Genomic DNA, 18424 nt, shown 5'->3' on the forward strand with positions numbered 1-18424 from the left:
CCCCCCCCCCCCCCCCCCCCCCCCCCCTCCCCCACAGCAGTGGGGGAGGGGGGCAGAGAGAGAGGGGGAGAGAGAATCTTAAGCAGGCTTCACGCTCAGCACAGAGCCTGACGCAAGGCTTGATCCCATGACCCTGGGATCATGATCTGAGCTGAATCAACAGTCGGATGCTCAACCGTCTGAGCCACCCAGGCACCCCATAAACTACAATGTTTGAAACAGAGAATACCAAAGTTTAAAAGGTCTATCTTGCTCTTTTAATAATAGCAAGTCCTTGTTAGACCATACCCTCTCCTCTTCCTCCTCCCTCTACAGAGATAATTCCCCATTCACAACTTCAGACGGAGGCTGAAGGCACAGAGCCTGACACGGGGCTCGAACTCAAGGACCACGAGATCATGACCTGAGCCAAAGTCAGACGCTCAACCGACTGAGCCACCGAGGCACCCATCGGTTTTCTCATTTTTAAAATGGGGATAAGCATAGCATCTACTTCGCAGGTCATCATGGAGATCGAAGGAACTAATTCATGTAGAGCTCTTGGCTTGGCATCTGGCTCGCTGTAAGTGCTTAGTACACGTTAGCTGGCTTTTTTAAGACAGTGGCCACTCCCCTAAGCACTGGTCAGTCCTGCGTTCACACAGGTACGTTGGGGAGTCCACAGGCACCTCGAATTTACCACGTCCAGACCCCAATTCTCCACCTTCTCCCCAACCCACCCCTCCAACACTTTTCACTACTCTTGCCATTGCAATCCTGCCTTCCCCTGCCCGGCTCCCCCGGCCCCCATTCTGTCCCCTAGCCCCAAGTTCCCACGCTCAGTGAGGCCCAAAGTCCAGAGTCCCCAGGTCCCACCCCCGCTGCCCCAGGCCAGTCACACTGCCTGGGCAACAAACCCCTGGCTTCCCTGCCCTGGGCTGTCCTCCTCAGTCTGCCCCCGACACCCCAGCCTCAAATATGCTCCCACAGCTCAGTTCCCATCAGGCCTTTCTCCAGCTCAGTCAGAACCCATGACTCTCCATTTCCTACAGAATCTCTAGCACAGCAAGCCTTGCCTTTGCTGGGAGCTTTCCCCTCCTGCCTTCTCTGCCCTTTTGTCCCCTGGTGGAGCGACAAGGGCCTCGCCACACCCTGACCACACCATCCACATTCCTGACCCTGCAATCTTTCTCACACTGTCCCCTCAGCCTGGAATGCAATCTTCTTCCAGGTTTATGGCTTCCTTCCCACCCTGGGTCTTTCATCCAGCACTCCCTGTACAGAGCTCAAAGGCCCCTCAGGGCAGGACGGAGACCTGCCAGCCACGGCCTGGGGGCGCATCCCAGGCCCTGCTTTGGGGCCTTTTCTCTGTCCTGTAAGCAGGACCTTCATTTGTAGAACCCAGTGCAAAATTATTTTGAAGAGGCCTCTTTGTTCCAAAGTTATTAAGAATTTTAAGATGGACAAATCCCAACTGAGGAACATTCTACAAAATACCTGACCAATAATAATCCTCAAAACTGTCAAGATCACATAAACAAAGAAAAGGCTGAGAAAATTTCAAAGCCAAAAGTAGCCTCTGAGGTCATGATCACTACGTGTAACGTAGCATGCTGGATGGGATCCCGGAGCAGAAAAAGAATAAGTAAAAACTAAGAAAATGTGAAGTTTAGTTCATAATAATATACCAATATCGGCTCATTAATTGTAGCAAACATACTACGTACTAATGTAACATATTAAAAGTAGGGGAAACTGGATAAGAACTTTCTATACCATCTTGACAATTTTTCTGTAGATCTAAAAGTGTTTTAAAATTCAAAGTTTTTTTTTTTAATTAATTAACAGAAGCAAAACAAAGCAAAAAATTTAATTTTTTTAAATTAATTAACAGAAGGCAACAGCAGAGACAATGAGTAAATTGTCCAAGACAGAGCCAGGATTTAAACCCGGATCTGCCTGACCCCAAGGCTTTTGCGACTAACTGCTTCTGTTGCTTGAACCCCAGGGAGAAGGCCCTCGCCTGGGGACAAGAGAAAAGATGTGTGTCTGGGTGGGGGTGGGGGCTGTCACAGCATTTAGCGGAGGTTAAGAACCCAAGCCTGATGGTCACATAGTGTTATGCATCTGTTCATACGAAATTCCCAGAATAGGTAAGTGCACAGAAACAAGAAAGTAGATTCATGGTTGCCAGGGGCTGGGAGAGGGAAGAATGTGAAAGGGACACAGCGGAGGTAACTGCTTAATGGTGTGGGATTTCTTTTTTGGAGGGACAGGATTGCTGTTGAATTAGATAATGATGATGGCCGTACAGCATCATGAATATACTAGGAAACAATGAATCGTATTTATTTATTTATTTATTTATTTATTTATTTATTTATTATCTATTAAGCTCAATGCCCAACATGGAGCTTGAACTCATGACCCCAAGATCAGCCAGGTGCCCCTGAATTGTACACTCTTAAATGATAAATTTCATGTGATACAAAATTGAAAGAGTATAAGCTTGAGATCCATTCCGTCTGGATTTGAATCTCCACTGGCCCATTTGCAAGCTGTATGTGACCGTGGGCCAGTTGCCTCTCTGTGCCTCAGTTCCTTTATCTGGCAAATAAATAGGGGTAACAGTGCCTGTCTCATAGGGTTGTTGTCAGCATATGAAGGACTCAGGATAGTACCTGGCACATAGAAAGCAATCAACATTAGCTATAATAATATTACAAAGAGACGGTAGAGCTTCAAAGGCCTCAACGTTAGGTGCCTCCCCACCAGGGTCCAGGTGTTTGGGGTCCATAATGGACTGGATGCGCCGGGGGGGGGGGGGGGGGGATTACGAATTCATCCTTAAACCTCCCGCCCCATCCCAAACCCCACTCCCCAGCCCCCCTACCCCCTCCTCCCCCCCTCACGCAACAAGATCCTCGAAACCGAGCAGTCTGAGAGCTCCCTTCCCCAGACCACCTAGGGGCCCAAGAACCACTCCTGGGCGGCTCCCGGGTGGAAGCAAGGCTCCCTTCCGGACCCATGGCCTTCTCTCCCTTCCTTACCCGCGGCCTTAGAACGGAGGTTGCAGCGGCAGGCCGCGGGAAATGAGCTGCAGCGCGCCGCCTAGTGGCAGCTGCGAGCACACGGGTCCTGGTCACAGAAGGAGGGGCCAACCCGGAGCCGCCAGCCCCGCCGGCCGAGACAACCCCGACAGCGGCTCTTAAATCAGCATTGTTACTAAATAAATAGCTTGTGTTCAGCCAGATAAGGGGCTTTGTGTGTATTCTTTTTAATTCTAGGAGATAGTGTTTCCATTTTACAATCGAGGAAACTGATGCTAGGAAAGGCTCAGCAGACAGCCCCCGCCTTCTCCCAGCAGGTAAGAGCTGTCCCTGGACCATCAAACGTCAATCAGCTCAACTCCAGATTCCACAACTCTGGCTCCCACAGGCTCTTCTGGTTCGGGAGAAATGAGGGTAGCCCGTGGAAGCATCTGCAGCCCCTAATGAGGGTCAGAGCTGGTTCTGGAACTGATTTCAAAGCAGCAGTGTTGCAGAAAGGTGCCCCCCCCCGCCCCCGCCCACATTCCTCCAGCCCTAGGTCCCAGGCCCCCAGGAAATGGAGGGGGAGGTGCAAGGTTCCTTCTAGGGCCCATTTGACAAGTCTGGGGACCCTTTGCTCAGTAGCCCCTCTTTTTCCAGCCTCATTGATGTTTCCACTCAACTGATATTGATTGTAGGCCTACCATGTGCAGGATGCTGTCTTACAAGCCAGATACATGATAGTGAACAGGAAAGGAGGGGCCCTGCCTCTAAGCAGCTCATCACCTCCTCCTCCTCCTCCTCCTTAACTCACAGCAGGAACACCTTTACTGCGAGTGTGATGGCTCTGGGTTTGGGAACACCTTGGTAATTCTTAATCCAGTTACACTAATGAGTCATCCCAGGGCCTGGGCCTTGCCCATTCTTCACCCATCCCAGGGAAAGGTGTGGGCTCAGGGCCTCTGAAGGCCTTTCCCTGACCCCAGCCGAGGGCCAGCACTCACACTGTTACAGCATGGCAGGGGGGCAGGGAATTACAGAGGGATCCCCAGTGTGGTAAGTTCCCCACCCTGATGCTGGAGTCCTGGAGGGAAAACCGGGCCCAGGACCCCCACCCCCCTCCATGGGGATATTTTAAGAGTTGACAGAGTTTTTAGGCTGGGGAGGAAGGTAGGACAGCCGGGAGGAGAGGGGCAAATAAATGACCACATTTATTTTGCTTGCCCTCCCATCCCCCCCTGCCCTGCCGCCAGGAATTAAACAAAGTCATGAAACCAGGCTAGAAGGGCCTACCTGGTGCAGCTACTGCCTGAACAGCAAAGTCCAGAGGACTGAAAGTTTTTGGAAAAATCTCCAATTCCCACCGGCTTTCTGATTAAGAAAGAGAGAGAGAGAGAGAGCACGTGTGTGCACATCAGCCCTGTGCTCCCCGCCTGCCATGTTTCTGCTGAGGTCCCTCCCTGCCAAGTTGTCCAGCATAGTGTCCTTGACCATGTGTCTGCACCCAGACGGTGATGGTCAGTTGTGGGTCTCGGTACCTGTGTTCCTGTATGGGTTTCCTCGTGGTAGTCAGGCATCTAAGTATCTACTGCTTCCGTGTCATCTTAGGAGTATGTTTGTTCTTTTGGGGGTGTATGTCTGTGTATATGTCTGTGGCTGTGACAAGGGGTGTGCGTGTGCCTATTTTGGTCCTGTGGCTTAGGTATGTGGTTGTCTCTGCACCATTTGTAGGTGTTTCTGGGAGGGTCAGTTTGCATTTGCACCTGTGGGTCTTTGCTGTGTGTTTACCTGTGTGTGCTTTTGTAGGTGTGTATCAGTGAGGTATGCCTGTAACTGTGTCCAGAGGTATGTGTACATATGTGTGCTTATAGTTATATGGACGGGTGGAGCTGGCTTGGTGTGATCAGCTATTGACTCTCTCATCCACTACCCTTGCCTGGGCTGCCCTGGGCCAAGCTAAAAATAACCCGCCTACCTTTGCCCACAGGGACCTTTCTCGGTTGGCCAAAGTTCTTCCCAGGGAGTCTGGCACTACCCGCATCCACCCTCCTGATCCTGAGTACCCAGCCACAGAGGGCGGAAGGGGCAGACTGACTATAGGAACCCTGCCCCAGAGGCTCCGGACCCCAACCTGTGGGGCAGGGTGTGTGGAGGAGGGTATGGGCAATACTTGTTGTTCCTCTGTCCCCACCAGGTCCCCTCTGGTCCCCAAATCCTTTCTTCTTCAGCCTAGAAAGTATCCCTGGGCATACTTGGCTCTATTTCAGCCCATCCCCTACAGGCTGCTCGGCCCAGCTGGACCAATCTCGGGCTTCCTTCACCCCTTCCTGAAGCTGCCCACGGCACCTGTATTTGAGGAGCTATTCTAGATCCCAGCTCCAGAAAAATCCCAAGTAGAGAACAGATCAGAGCTAGGGAGAAGAGGCATTCCTGCTGGCTGGCAATATCCTTCTCTGCCAGGCCAGCCCCTGAGAGCTGGGGTGGGGGGTGGGGGGTGGAGGCTCCCCAGCTCAGAGTTTCTTTCTAATCCCATCTTCCCTGCACCCTTCATTCACTCATTCTCTCCAAGCTGTGTGATCTTGAGCAAATGACTTTACATCTCTGTGCCTCTATTCCTTCATCTATAAAATGGGGATAGAATTGTTGTGAGGACTGAGGTAATGCGTATCAAGTGCTTAACCCCATTCCTGGGGCACAAGTCTTTGCCAGTGTTAGCTGGCCCACCCCTTCTGACGTCTCTGTGTTTCAATCTTAAAATACCACCATCCCTCAAACTCCACCTAAATGGCCTTTGGCCTACCCTTGGAAGGCCAGGACTGGTATACCCCCCAGGAATCAGCCTGGCAGGGAGGGGAGATCTTGGAAAGAGAGATTACTGACATTTAATGCAGTTTCCATACATAATTTTTTTTCATTCAATCCTATGCCCCCTTATGAAATAATTATAATTTTTTCTCTATTTTAGATGATGATGAAGGGAGCATCAGAATGGTTAAGTAACTTGCTCAGTTCAAGGTCACACAGAAGGTAAGGAACAGAGCCCAAGTTTCTCTGAGCCAAAAATGTTTGTACCCGTGCCCTCTACCCCACTGTTCCTTGGAGGACAAGTTTTTAACGCCCTAGTCCCCTAAAGTGCTACGAGAGGTTTAGAGGGGTCTGGTAAACAGTTCTGCCTGAGGTTATTCAGACAAGTAGACCCATCCAGGATGATCTACATCCCAAGTTCATACCCAAGTTCACATAGCTGTAAGCCCCAGCTTGATCACGACTTCGGCGTTCAAGATTTTCTCATTTAGAGAGTCGGTTTTGGAAACATCCCAGCATGTAGAAGGCATGGGACGTAATACAGACGAAGGGAGCCAAAAGTGAGACTCCTCAGTTTGATCAGATGAGAAAGCTGACACAGCCAAGCCAAAGGAGAGCTTAGATACACTTCCTTAGTTTTTGGAAAAGAAAATTGGCCAGACTCCACTTCCAGCTGATTTCCAGCGGCCGGGTTTTCCAAGTCGCCAGGCCCACCGGCTCGCGAGGACCCCCCCTGAAAGGCCCCCAGCTCGGCAGAGGCCGCGCCCGGGTGGCCCTCGGTTCCCCCCCTCCGGGGCCCCCTGCCGGCCCCGCCCCTGCCCGCCCAGGCCCCGCCCCGGCCGCGCGCCGTCCCCCCCCTCCGCTCGCGGACTCACTAGGGCGAGCGAGCGGCGGCGCTCGGCATTGTGGCAGGCGGCGGAGGCCGGCGAGGGCGCCGGAGCCGCGGGTAGCGGCGGGGCGCAGAGAGGCGCGCGCGGGGGTTCGGACGGCGCGGCGCGGGCTGCTGCGAGTGTCGCTGAGTGCACTCACCTTCTGTCTCGCAACTTCGAAGCCAGGGCGTGGGAGCGCGGGGAGCGCTCGGAGCCCCAGAGCCTGAGGAGCGCAGAGAGGGGCGCGCCGGAGCCTGGCGGGAGAGCGGGCGCCGGGCACCCACTGCGCTCCGAGCGCCCGGCAGCCCTCTGCGCAGCGTGGCTGCCGCTGCCCCCACGGAGGGCACGGGCTGGCGCGGCCGGGCGCCGGGGAGGACGGCGAGGAGGAGGCGGCGGCGGCGGAGACGGCGGCGGCGAGGCTGGGGCCAGGGAGAGAGCCCCGGGGGAGAGGCGCCCGAGCCTGGCCGCGGGAGCATGTGGGCCCGGAGCGGAGCGCGGGGCGCGCTGCTGCTGGCGCTGCTGCTCTGCTGGGACCCGAGGCTGAGCCAAGCAGGTAGGGAGCGATCGGGCGTGGGGGCGGACGTATAGGGGACATTTGCGCCCCAGTCTCCCGAAGTTGAAGTGGTCCATCACCGCGTCGGTGTGCACAGGGAAAGCGCCACGGCACCCAAGTTAGAAGGTAGATTTCTCCGCCCACCAAAGTGGGCGATGGCGCAGCCACCCCTCGGGCGGCGCGGGCCAGGTGGTTCAGAGTAAGCTTCCTGCCCCCGCCTAGAAGGGATCACTTCTTTTCCTTGGAACGGGTGCCCGAGTCGAGGTCTGCTCGACTGCTCGACAGACCGGAGGACTGGCCTCCAGGGGACCCCAGGTTCCCCGCGCACGGAGACCCGGGTGGGGGGGGGGGGGGGGGGGAAGACTCGCCGCTTCGGTCAGGTGTGCGTTTATGTGCGGTTCGCCGGAAACTTCCTAGTCGGGGTCCGGGCTCGTCCAGGCTCCTACGCGCTGCACCCTCCGGAATCAGCAAACGGGAGGGAGGGATAGAGAGACCTGCGGAGCACTGGAAGTGCGGGTCTGCTCGGCCTGCCGGAGGAGGCAGGCTTGAAAGGCTTTGGCTATCGAAGGGGGAAGGGCCGAATACTGCTCGCACAGCTTTCCCTGCGACCGCAGGATCCGCTGGTCTGGAGGGATATTTTCTGGGGTTTGGTACGTATGTGTGTTGGGGTGGAGGGGAGTACATAGTGATCCTGCCAAGTTTCCGTCTAAATGGGTCACTGACATTCTCCCGGTCCGGGGAGCGGACGAGGTGCGCGTATCTACATTGGGCCTGTAGGATGCCTTAAGGGGGTTGGTGGGCTCCTGAAATAAAGTGCCTACCGCCACCGCCTCCAGCACCTCGCTGTGGTCGTGTACACGTCTCCCTCGTCTGTGGCTGGGCCCCGCGTCGCTGTCTGGGCTGTGTCTTCCCGGCGAGCCGGTGGACACAGAGGAGCCAACCTTTCTTTGGTGCCGGAACCCAAGTAGGTGAGCTGGCAGCGGCGGCCGGACACCTCCGCCCCCTGGGCGGGGCGGGGCGAGGCGAGGCGTGGCGAGGCGAGGCGGGGTGGAGTGGGATGGGTAGGGGGCGTCCCGCGCGGAGCCCTCTGAGTTGAGGCTGAGAATGGGGCTGGAAACCTGGCGCAGAAAGTAGACGAGGTGACGCAGCCCTCCCCCTCCCCCTCTGCGGTGCTGTTGGCATCCGCCCCCCACGTACACCCCAATAGCCAAAGATTCCTCACTCTGGAATTAATGATTCCCACGGCCTTGGAGCGAGGGCTTGGTTTTAGCACATCCTTCACTTTTTTTTTTTTTCCCCAGCCCTGTGTTGTAAAGTTACGACACAATCATTTGATCCAGGTTAATTACGATTTGGGCAGACTCTGGTATTTAAAGCAGTGTTTTGAAGTTGGAAGGTACTGGTGGGGGAGGGGGCAGGCTGCTGAATGACCAACCTTGTTTTAAAGAGCGCAGTTTAATGCGGGAGGTGCTGGGCTGGGGTGTTGGTTTCTGGTTTGAGGGTGTTTGAGGGGAGGTGATTGAAGGGTAGGGTGAAGTCTTTGTGAACTTGGGCAGGATTGGCGCTTGGGAAACTGTTTTAGAACCAACCGGGCAATGGGATGGGGAATAAATACTGAGGTTACTGAGGGTGGGGGGAGGGTCTCCGCTGGGCAGGAAAAAGACAAGACTGGTTGGCCGAGAGTTCTCCGGAGCCAGGTTCCGCTGGGGAGGCTGGGGGTGGCCTGCCTTTCCTGCTTAACAAAGCATCCAGCCCCCACCTTTCCCAGAGGAAACCCCAGGCCCAGGGCTTTGATGGATTTGGGCACAAACGGAGCCCAGCCAGAAATGGCCTCTAATACCAGGCTTTGATTTCTCACTCGTGAGCAGAACCGGTATTGGAATTGTGCTCATTACTTAGCACGGCAGGGGCTGCCTGCCCACCAGCCTAGAGAGGGGCCAACTGGTGGGGTTGGCCTGCAGCCTTCCCTCTGCCCAGAGTGTAAAGCCCTTAGAAATCTGCCTTCAGGAGGGAGAACCGGCGCCTTCCTCCTACACAGCTCATCTCTCTGATGCCACAGGCACAGAACTTCTTTCAGAATGTTCTTTGGGTCTGCCCGTTGGATCCTTCATGAGTCCCATTTCACTGATGGGGAAAACCAAGGCCAGCGTGTTGGCTTTCCTCAAATCTTGCCTTCACTTGACCACAGATTGCAGACGTGCGCACAGGGCTGCTCCTCTCCAATAGTTAGGCTGGTTCAGGTCACATTGGATTCCTCCTCGGAGCCCTCCTCGGGGCCCCATCCACCTCTGCCTCGAGGTTTATATCAAGCTGAGGAAGATAAGGCTGTCTCCATAGAAGGGGGGGGGGTGTCTTTCTGGGAGATGTGCAAGCTCCCCTCAGGTAGCAGGCGCCACTCTTTCCTCTCACCGCCCCCCTCCCCAGTAAATATGGAGATGAGCTCCCTTTACAGCACTGAGGATTTTTAAGCCATAAAGTTTGATGGTGGAGAAATCAAACCCAGAACCATAAAACCCCAGACCCTTAGAAGAGGATGTCAGCAAGTGACTGGCCAGCAGAGGCCACTTCAAAAGCCTGGGTTAGCCCTGAGGATCTCCTGTCACCCCACCCACCTGTTAGCCTTTCCTGGAGCTTTTAATGAGTCTTGCCATGGCCTCTGGCTGGGATGGTTGAGAAGGGACCACGGTGTCATGATAACATTTCCTTTTAAGATGCAATTAAAAATCTGAGTTTTCCGAGTGTCTCTGCTCTGTGTGCATGTGTGTGTGTGGCGGGGGGGGGAGGGTGGTAGTGTAGTGTGGTGTGGTGGCCCATCCGTGTCTCTCTCTACACGATAGCAAACCCCCATCTCAAAAAAATGGAAAATCTAGAGGGTCTTAATGAGATTTCTCATATAGTGAAAGTATCACAGCAGGGGAGGAATTTCGGAGGTAATTTCTCTCCTCCCCCCCCCCCTCCACCCCCACCCCTCCGGAATTCCGGAGGACAAAACAATTCCTCTCTTTTCCAACCCCCTTATTTATGCTGAAGCTTTGGAACAGGCCCGGACGTGCCCCCCTGGGGTTACTCGGGGACTCAGGGATAGATCTGGAATCTGAACTCAGGCCTCAAACCTCAGGCTAGTTGTGGCTCCTTCATTCCACTAGCCTTCACTCCACTAGCATGGATCTGGGACCGAGATGCCAAATTGAGGCCCCACAGAAGGCCAGCGGCTAAAGATAAGGTTTGTTGGGTAGTTAGGTCAGATGGGACTTGTATAGCAGGATGGGGGAGTGGGTGAAGAGATGGAGTCAGGAACTCAGACCCCAGACGGGTGGAACAGGGCTGGGCCAGACATCAGAAGTAAGGTCCTGAGACTAGCGAAGTGCCCAAAGGTTGCTCCACTCCTGGTGCCTAATCTGCCCTGGGTGAGACGAATCACAGGCCAAGCTCCTTTGGGCTCTGAGACTACCTGGCTCTACATTTTAAAGCTTTGCCTTCATATAAATGGGGCAGAATATATTTTTACTTTCTATTTTCAAGCTTTGGGGGGCTCCATCTCCTCCCTACCCTGTGGCTGTTGGCTGTCGGGCCTAAGATGAGATCTGCTTCCCATCTCTTCTTCCCTCCTCATCAGTGTCTTCTAAGGAGGGCGTGGGCTGCCTAGGAATTTGGGGATGAGGCTAGAGGAAGACCCCTTCTGTTCCCAAGTGCTTAGAGTAACTTTAGGGATTCTGAATGGCCCGACCTGGAGCGCCCCCCTCCTCCCCTGCCGGCGGCTAAGCGCGTTCTTTAGACTCTCAGCTCTGGAGTTGGGCTGGAGACACCCTGTAGGAAAGGGGGTGAGGCAGGGGCCAGGGTTGGGACTGGGGCTGGGAGTGGAGTCATCTCAACCAGGTGCCTCGGCTGGGGTAGCCTGGGTGGGGGTTGGGGGGGGGGGGAAGGAGGAAGCAGGCATCCCAGGCCACAGGCGGCGCCTCTCCCGGCCCCCTCTTCACCAGTTTCCTAAACAGCTTCCACAAATGGAGTCATTAAAGCTGTGAAGGCAGAATGAAACCAAACAAGTGCCTTCTGTGCTTTTTCTGTTTCGTTTCTTTATTTTTTTTTAAAGGGAAATTTAAAATACCGTAATGAAGATAATACGAGGAAGGGCACTTTCGGGCAGGTGGGGGGAATTCATGCACTGCCCCCTTCGATTTGCTTCCGGAGTTGCGGCTGGGGCGCCCCCCTCCCCCCGTGGGCCTGCGCTCGGGGGGGGGGGAGCCCCGGCCGCCCGGGGAATGCCTCCCGACCCTCACTTTGCCGAGCCACTTTGCGGAGCCGGGCCCCGGGAGGGCGGGCGAGTCAGATTCGCACTCGGCCCCGCTCTGTCGCGGCCAATGCGCCCCCATGGGGTGGGCAAACCGCGGGTCCCACGGCGCTCCTTTCTCTCCCAGTCTGGGCTTTTCTCTCGCTAATGGCAGCGAAAACACAAGCTGAAGTGCAGGCATAAATCAACCACCTCCCTGCTCCCATACCCCTTTTGTTCCCTCTTGCTTCTTTCCGAAAGCGCCGAGGTGCTGGAAGCCCCCGAATCGACCCTTGCGGACAGCACGGCCTGAGCCTGACCCTGAACGTGATTAGCCCTCTCCGCGGGGGTGGACTCCGTGGCGCCCGGCCGGCCTCGCGCTTACCTGGGGGCCCTGCACCTGGGCGTCCCCGCTCCCTCTTCTCTCCCGCACCCCACCGAGCTCCTCCCGCTCCTCCTCAGCACCGCCCCCCCCAACCCCCTTCCCTTCTCTCCCCTCCCCTGAGCTGTATCCGGCCACACTGCACCGCCTCCCGACCTCCCAACAGCGCCAGTGCGCCCAGCCACCCTCCTCACCTCCCTGAACGGGCTGCCCCCAGTGCCTCACAACTTTTCCTGAGCCCTGTGGCTCGGTTCTCGGAGCAGGCAAGCTGTGGGTGTGAAAATGTGTATTAGGGACGTGGGCCGAGGTGGGAGTGTGCGGTGGGAGGTGAGGATGGGTGGGGGGTGTTAGGCTGTGGAGGTGAAGGTGCAGGAGGAGGGGATGTGTAGGGGAGAGGTATGCCTTTTGTATATGGGGGTGTGATGTACGTGGCTATGTGTGTTTGGGTGTGTGCAATGTGCATATGAGCACAGCTGTGGTGTGTTTGTGTATAAATAGGTATGTGTAGTGTGGGGACAGTGAGTCACCACCAGGCATGGGAAGCTCCATCCATTGTATGCTGTTGGGGATGTCTCTTCCTGGTGGGACCCAGGCCATTTGCCCTTCAGCACTAAAGAGGCCTGATTTTGCCCTGTGCTGGGGGTTGTGAGCAGGATTTGGTTCAAGTGCCAGGTTCCAGAGTTGGAAGGGCAGAGGCCAGCATCCCCCATTGAGGACAGATAGAACAGGCCTGATTGAGGGTAGGTCCCGCTGCCCCAGAAGGAGGAAGGTCAGCCATAGATAGGTCCTAAAGCCAGTCCAGGAGCTTGACTGACAGCCCCCAGGACAAGCGTCTGAGTCCTTGGGTCGCCTCCACTTGACTTCCAGCTTACCAAGAACAGTGGCGGCACCTAGGGTTTGGAGATCTGCTCTCTGACCTGGGTCAGGCTCATGCTGCAGCCCTCTAGGGGCAGTGGGGTCTCCTCTGGAATTTGCTAGAGAAGAGGCAGACAGAGCTGGAGTGAGTGGCACCCCTGATGGAAAGCAACATAAGCAGGCATGGCTGGGGCCGGGGGTCTCAGTGGAGGCGATTGAAGGAGGACACATGTGCACCCAGACACACAGGAGTCCTACTCCACTGTCTTACCACCTCCTTGGTCACCAAGGGTTCCCCCTGCCTTCGCGCTTTGGCCTATACTGACTGCCACCCTTACCTCTCGGATAAGAGATGAGCCAATGTGGAGCAGGGAGACCTATAGGAAAGTCACAGCCCCGTTGCTGGTGCATATGGCTTTAGTGTTATCAACCCTCTTAGAGGTGGGACCTCACTTGGTCCTTGTAAGAACCCCAACGGACAGGAGGACGCTCACTAGGAAACTGACCTGGGACCCAGATCAGAGCCAGAGCCGCCCTGGCCCCAGCCCTCAAGGTGGTGACTATGCTGGATGCTGATGTCCACTTCAGAACCGTGAAATGCCATTCAGGGAGCCTCAGATGCCAAATGGGGGCAGTGACCATATAGGTAGGGAGAGCACAGCAAAGTGTAAACTTTGTAAGCCCTGGGGCTTCCTGGAGGAGGTGATGGGAGCCAGACCTTGACTCTCTCTTTTTCAGGTCTTTCTAACAGCATGTCCTGAAAAGATGGGATGGGGGCTAAGCCAGCTAGCTGGGGCACCTGGGCAGGGGTGGCCGGCCCCAGGCCTCTCCCACTCTCAGAGAATTGGCTGTATCGGCATCTGCTCGGCCACCGTCTTGGGCAAGCCCGGTCCTTGGTGAGGCACCCCCTGGCCATATTTCCACTCCTGGGCCTCTCAGCCTCATCCGAAGGGGTGCACCTTGGGGACCTGACCCTCAGCTACCTCTGACTGCAGGCTGGGACCTAGGGTGGAGGCTTGAGAGGAAAAGATATCTCATTTTTTGATTCGTTCCCTGTGGCTCTTTTTTTTTTTTTTTTAATTTTTTTTTTCAATGTGTTTTATTTATTTTTGGGACAGAGAGAGACAGAGCATGAATGGGGGAGGGGCAGAGAGAGAGGGAGACACAGAATCGGAAACAGGCTCCAGGCTCTGAGCCATCAGCCCAGAGCCCGGCGTGGGGCTCGAACTCACGGACCGCGAGATCGTGACCTGGCTGAAGTCGGACGCTTAACCGACTGCGCCACCCAGGCGCCCCTGTTCCCTGTAGCTCTTAAAGATGGAGTGAGCTCAGAAAATACTTCTTAAGCACTAGAAGGCATGGTGTTGGGGGTGGGAGCATGGGGTGGTATGCTTCTGTGCCTTCTGCTGTGTCCCCAGGGCAGACAAGAAGGGAAGGACAGAACCCTGTGCCCAGGAACTTCTATGAGCCGGCCAGAGGGGAAGGTTCACTTGTCATTACCGCGGGCCTCAGTTTCCTCATCTGTAAAATGGGGGCAATAATACCATCCTCATGGAGCTGTTTCAAGGATCCTGCGCCCTGGTTATGATAAAGTATTTCGCACAGTGCATGGCACACAGTGGTTACTCGGGTGCATCCTCCTCAGGAGACAGCCCTGTGACGCCAGAGACGGCTTCCTCTAGAGGCCTGGGGGGAGGAGAAAGGATGGAGGCTTATGGCCTGGAGGCCCAGCAACTCCTGGCCTGGGAATTAGGAGGTTCTGGTGTTTGCTGTTCTGCCGCTGTGGGACAAGTGCCTTTTCCTCTCTGGGTCCTGGTTGGTCTCCCCTTCTGTAAGTTTAAGGTTGGGGAAGGTGGAAGGATAACCTTTAAGGGCCTCAGGTTTTGTTTTGTTTTGGTTTTGGTTTTGGTTTTTTTTGCTTGATTCCAGCTGAAGAGGCCCCAGCAGCCAGCAAGAGACAGAGGTAGCTGAGGCCCAGAACCACTTGTGTTTACAGAGGCCCCTCTAGAACATCAATATATCGACTGGAATGCCCTTGTGAGCATTATGTGGCCCTGGGTCTCTCTCTGAAGCCATAAATTACCCTTCAGGACCTCAGTCCCTTTTTCCTGTTCCATAAGCATCTCCTGTCTCAGAGGCAGAGAGCCCCAGATGCCAAGCAGGGCCCAGGGGACAGAGAAGGACCCTGTGGCAGACAGCCTAGCATTTGAGAGAAGAAGCCCTTGTTCTCCCCGACCCTGCCAGGCTCAGGGGGGCCCCGTGGAGGATGTGGGAGGAACACACTCTCAGACCTAGCCAGACCATTCATTGTTTCATTTCTCAGGGATGGAGGGTGACTGATCTCGGGGTGGGGAACGAGGGATCTGTCTCCACCTCCCCCCTGGAATATTGGCCCAGCCCTAAAACTTGGTGCACCCTCACATTCGTTCAGAGTGAGCAGGCACTGGGCTCTGCGGTGAAAGTTGGGCAAAGCCTGGGCCTGACCCTTGAATTGGTTTGTGTCCCTTCTTGACGCACGAGCCGTGCATCAGGTGTGCGCTGCCGGGTGCAAGAGTGAGTGAGATGGCAGAGAGGAGCTCACTCAAAGATGAGCCAGGCCACGTGTGGCCTGGGAGGGATCCAGTGCCACGCTCAGGGGGCAGGCTGTGCAGTCAGACCGCTTGGGTTCAAATCCTGGCCGGGGCACCCTCCGGCTGTGTGCCCTAGAGCAAGTTGCCCTCCCTTCCTGAGCTTTAGTTTCTTCATTGGTAAAGCGGGACTGCTAACAATGCCAGTCCTCGTCAGATTGCTGTGGGGAAGAACGAGGTCACACACACAAGAACTTTGCACGTTCTCAAGTGCTCAGTAGCCTTGCTGTCCTCCTCAGCGTCATTATTACTGGTGCCACGTATCGAGTGGTACAACAGGGAGTGTTGCTCCTGTTAAGAGAAGGCTCCTGGGGGCGCCTGGGTGGCTCAGTCGGTTAAGCGGCCGACTTCGGCTCAGGTCATGATCTCGCGGTCCGTGAGTTCGAGCCCCACGTCGGGCTCTGGGCTGATAGCTCAGAGCCTGGAGCCTGTTTCAGATTCTGTGTCTCCCTCTCTCTGACCCTCCCCCATTCATGCTCTGTCTCTCTCTGTCTCAAAAATAAATAAATGTTAAAAAAAAAAAAATAAAAAAAAAAAAAAAGAAGTCTCCTGAGCACCTGCGTGGCTGGTCAGGGAAGACTTCCTGCAGGAGGAAGGGTGTCGTTTGGCCTTTGAAAGAGGAGCGGAGTTTGGGTAAGCAGAGAGGGCATTCCTACGAGGGGGTATATTTGCGACCGGCTGGGGGTGGGGACATCTGGCATGTCCATCCAGGAAACAGATTCCAAATTCAGCCACTGATTAGTATCTGATCATCTGGTACAGTAAGAATTCTGGGGCCAGGGGTCCCTTAGTGCTGTGGAAAGAGCCACGGCTTTGGAATTGAAAGCATTCATTCACTGAGTGCCTGGGCCAGGTGGCTCAGTGTCTCTGGACCTGCACATCCCCACCTGTGAGGTGGCCTGCCACCTTCCCTGGGCCCTGGTGTGCTGTGAGATGGCATATGCCTCTCCCCTACCCTGATCTGGCTGACCCCTGCTTTTCTCCCTGTACATCTCTGGGCAGGAGAGCAAGCGGGCAGAGAGTGACAGCTTCTAGGTTGACCAGAGAGCATGGGAGAGGTGGCAGGATGAGAGAGGCTGCCTGCCTTTTCTGGTCCCCTAGGCCTGGTGGCATCACCAGGTCTGGGAGGAAGGCATCACCAAGGTCTGGGAGGAACATCTACTGAGATCACCCAGGAGCCAGCAACCCCCTGAGGCCCCGAGTGGCGTCTAGAGGCATTACCGGAGTCAGGAGACAGCCGAAGGAAAGCAGCTCTGTAATGTGATCAGAGGCGCCCGCCTGCCCAGCCTGGGGCCAGAGCACCCATGGAAGATGCAGAACTTACCAGAAATTCAGTCAGAAATTCCAGGAAAGTCGTGCCTGGCTCCTTCCCCCATTCCACCTTGGAGCATTCTGTGACACACAGCAGGGCAGAGCGAGGCTCACAGAGTGGGCAGTGGCCCAGGACCAGGTGGCAAGGGTTCCGTGGGACAGCCTGGCACCCTTCCCTTTCCTTGTCACTGAGCCAGGGCCCCGGGGACCTGGGTGGAGGCAGGATGCGGTTGAACAACCAGCTAATGAAAGAGCAGCTGTGACACTAGGTGACTAGGAGACTGGGCCTGAGTTCACTCCCTTGTGTGTCCCTGGCACCCAGCACAGACCCCAGCACCTAGAAGGTGCTCGATGAACACTCGTAGAACGGATGGATGCGAACTCGCGGTCAGGCCTTACTCACCCAGGTGCCACTACGATTCAGTCCCTACCGTGTTTGGACTTGACAGTTGTCGACGTAACCAAAGAGCCAGAAGATTCTTGCTGCTTTGCTTGCAGCCTCCCCACCCCCACCCCACCCCCGCCTTTGCCTGCCTCTCTCCCTTCATCCTCTTCTGCTTCTGCCTCGGAGCACTTACTACGTACCAGTGACAAAAGTCAGAGCCCCCGGGTGTGAGAGAGTTGACTCACTAAGTCCAATGGAGCCACAAGGAATTAACCAAGTAGTGCAGTCAAGTGCCTTTGACCCCTTTGTGTGGAGAGAGGGGACTCTAGCGGGCATTTGCCGGGCTGGTAAACTTTGTACTTCTCTGCAAGGTGGCCTTCACCAGGCGCAGCTGGCCCAGGCCCTCGCGCAATGTTTGCTTCCTGCTTGCGTTCCCAGGCCCATCGATCATTCCCCTCCAGCTTGCCTTCTAGGGCTCAAGAGAACGCCTGTCGCATGCACCTGGGCTCTGGGGCCCGGGAGTAGGTGTGGGCCGAGAGGGTGTTTCTAAAGGCCCATGGATAGGGTCTGACCGCAGCCCTCCGCCTTCCATGGCAGCTACTGCCAGCTCCTTGGCTGGAGCTGGGTTTGGTGCAGGGGAGCAGTTTTGGCTGCTGGGCGTGGCCGAGCCAGGTCGTCCCTGGCTCTGTGTTCAGCTCTAACATTCAGGGAGCCTCCCTGGGAGATTAAACACCCTGAGGCCCTTGGCTGAGGCCTCGGTAGCCCTGGCCAGTATCACGCTCTCAGCTGGGCAACCCCTGGTCCTTGCCAGGAGCCCCTGTCCCAGGCTAATCTGGAATTCCTGCCTGGCAGCCGGACAGCCAGGGCTGCTGGGCACAGTGACCCCTGCTGTACATCTGACCTGGCCCCGTGTTCTCCTGCTGGTGCGCAGCAGAAAGAGCCCGGAGCTAAGGGCTGGGAAGCCTGGATTCTAATCCTGTCTACCAGTTAATGTGCTGTGTGGCATTGAAGTGGTCCCTTTCCCTCTCTGGGCCTTCAATGCCCTCCTCTGTCCAAAGGATCTGCCCTAGAATTAGAAAACGGGGTTCAAGTCCTGTCTCCGTCCTTAACTGTAATTTTCTGAGCCTACATCTCCTCGCTATAAAAAAAGAAGCCCTGATTGGTTGTTGGGGAGATCGAATGAGATGGGGCACGGTCAGTAAAAGTTGGTTTCCTTTTCTTTCTGCCGAGGAAGAAATCAATCTCAAGTTGCTGGTTACACCCCTTGCTTCTTTCTAATAGTCCCCTTTTGACCTGGGGCGCCTTAGACATAAGGTACAGGGAGGCCCACAGCACGACTTGGTTGATCCACCTGGGGTTACA

At 55.6% G+C, this 18424-nt stretch overlaps 1 protein-coding gene and 1 long non-coding RNA gene across 3 annotated transcripts in view; one reads left to right on the forward strand and one right to left on the reverse strand.

Annotated features, from left to right (window-relative positions):
• Positions 1 to 6952, reverse strand: part of LOC121036751 (uncharacterized) — a 20384-nt gene extending 13432 nt beyond the window's left edge. Inside the window, exon 1 of the long non-coding RNA XR_005793467.1 lies at positions 6843 to 6952. This is a non-coding gene — a long non-coding RNA (uncharacterized LOC121036751). The remainder of the gene's footprint in view (positions 1 to 6842) is intronic.
• Positions 6750 to 18424, forward strand: part of UNC5B (unc-5 netrin receptor B) — an 81922-nt gene continuing 70247 nt past the window's right edge. For both annotated transcript variants that reach the window (XM_040485284.1, XM_040485285.1), the window contains exon 1: positions 6750 to 7235. In XM_040485284.1, the coding sequence (XP_040341218.1) occupies positions 7157 to 7235 (79 nt within the window). In that variant the 5' untranslated portion in view covers positions 6750 to 7156. The remainder of the gene's footprint in view (positions 7236 to 18424) is intronic.

This window comes from Herpailurus yagouaroundi, unplaced genomic scaffold (genome assembly GCF_014898765.1).
Source record: "Herpailurus yagouaroundi ecotype Mexico unplaced genomic scaffold, PumYag 163, whole genome shotgun sequence".
NCBI classification, from domain to species: domain Eukaryota; kingdom Metazoa; phylum Chordata; class Mammalia; order Carnivora; family Felidae; genus Herpailurus; species Herpailurus yagouaroundi.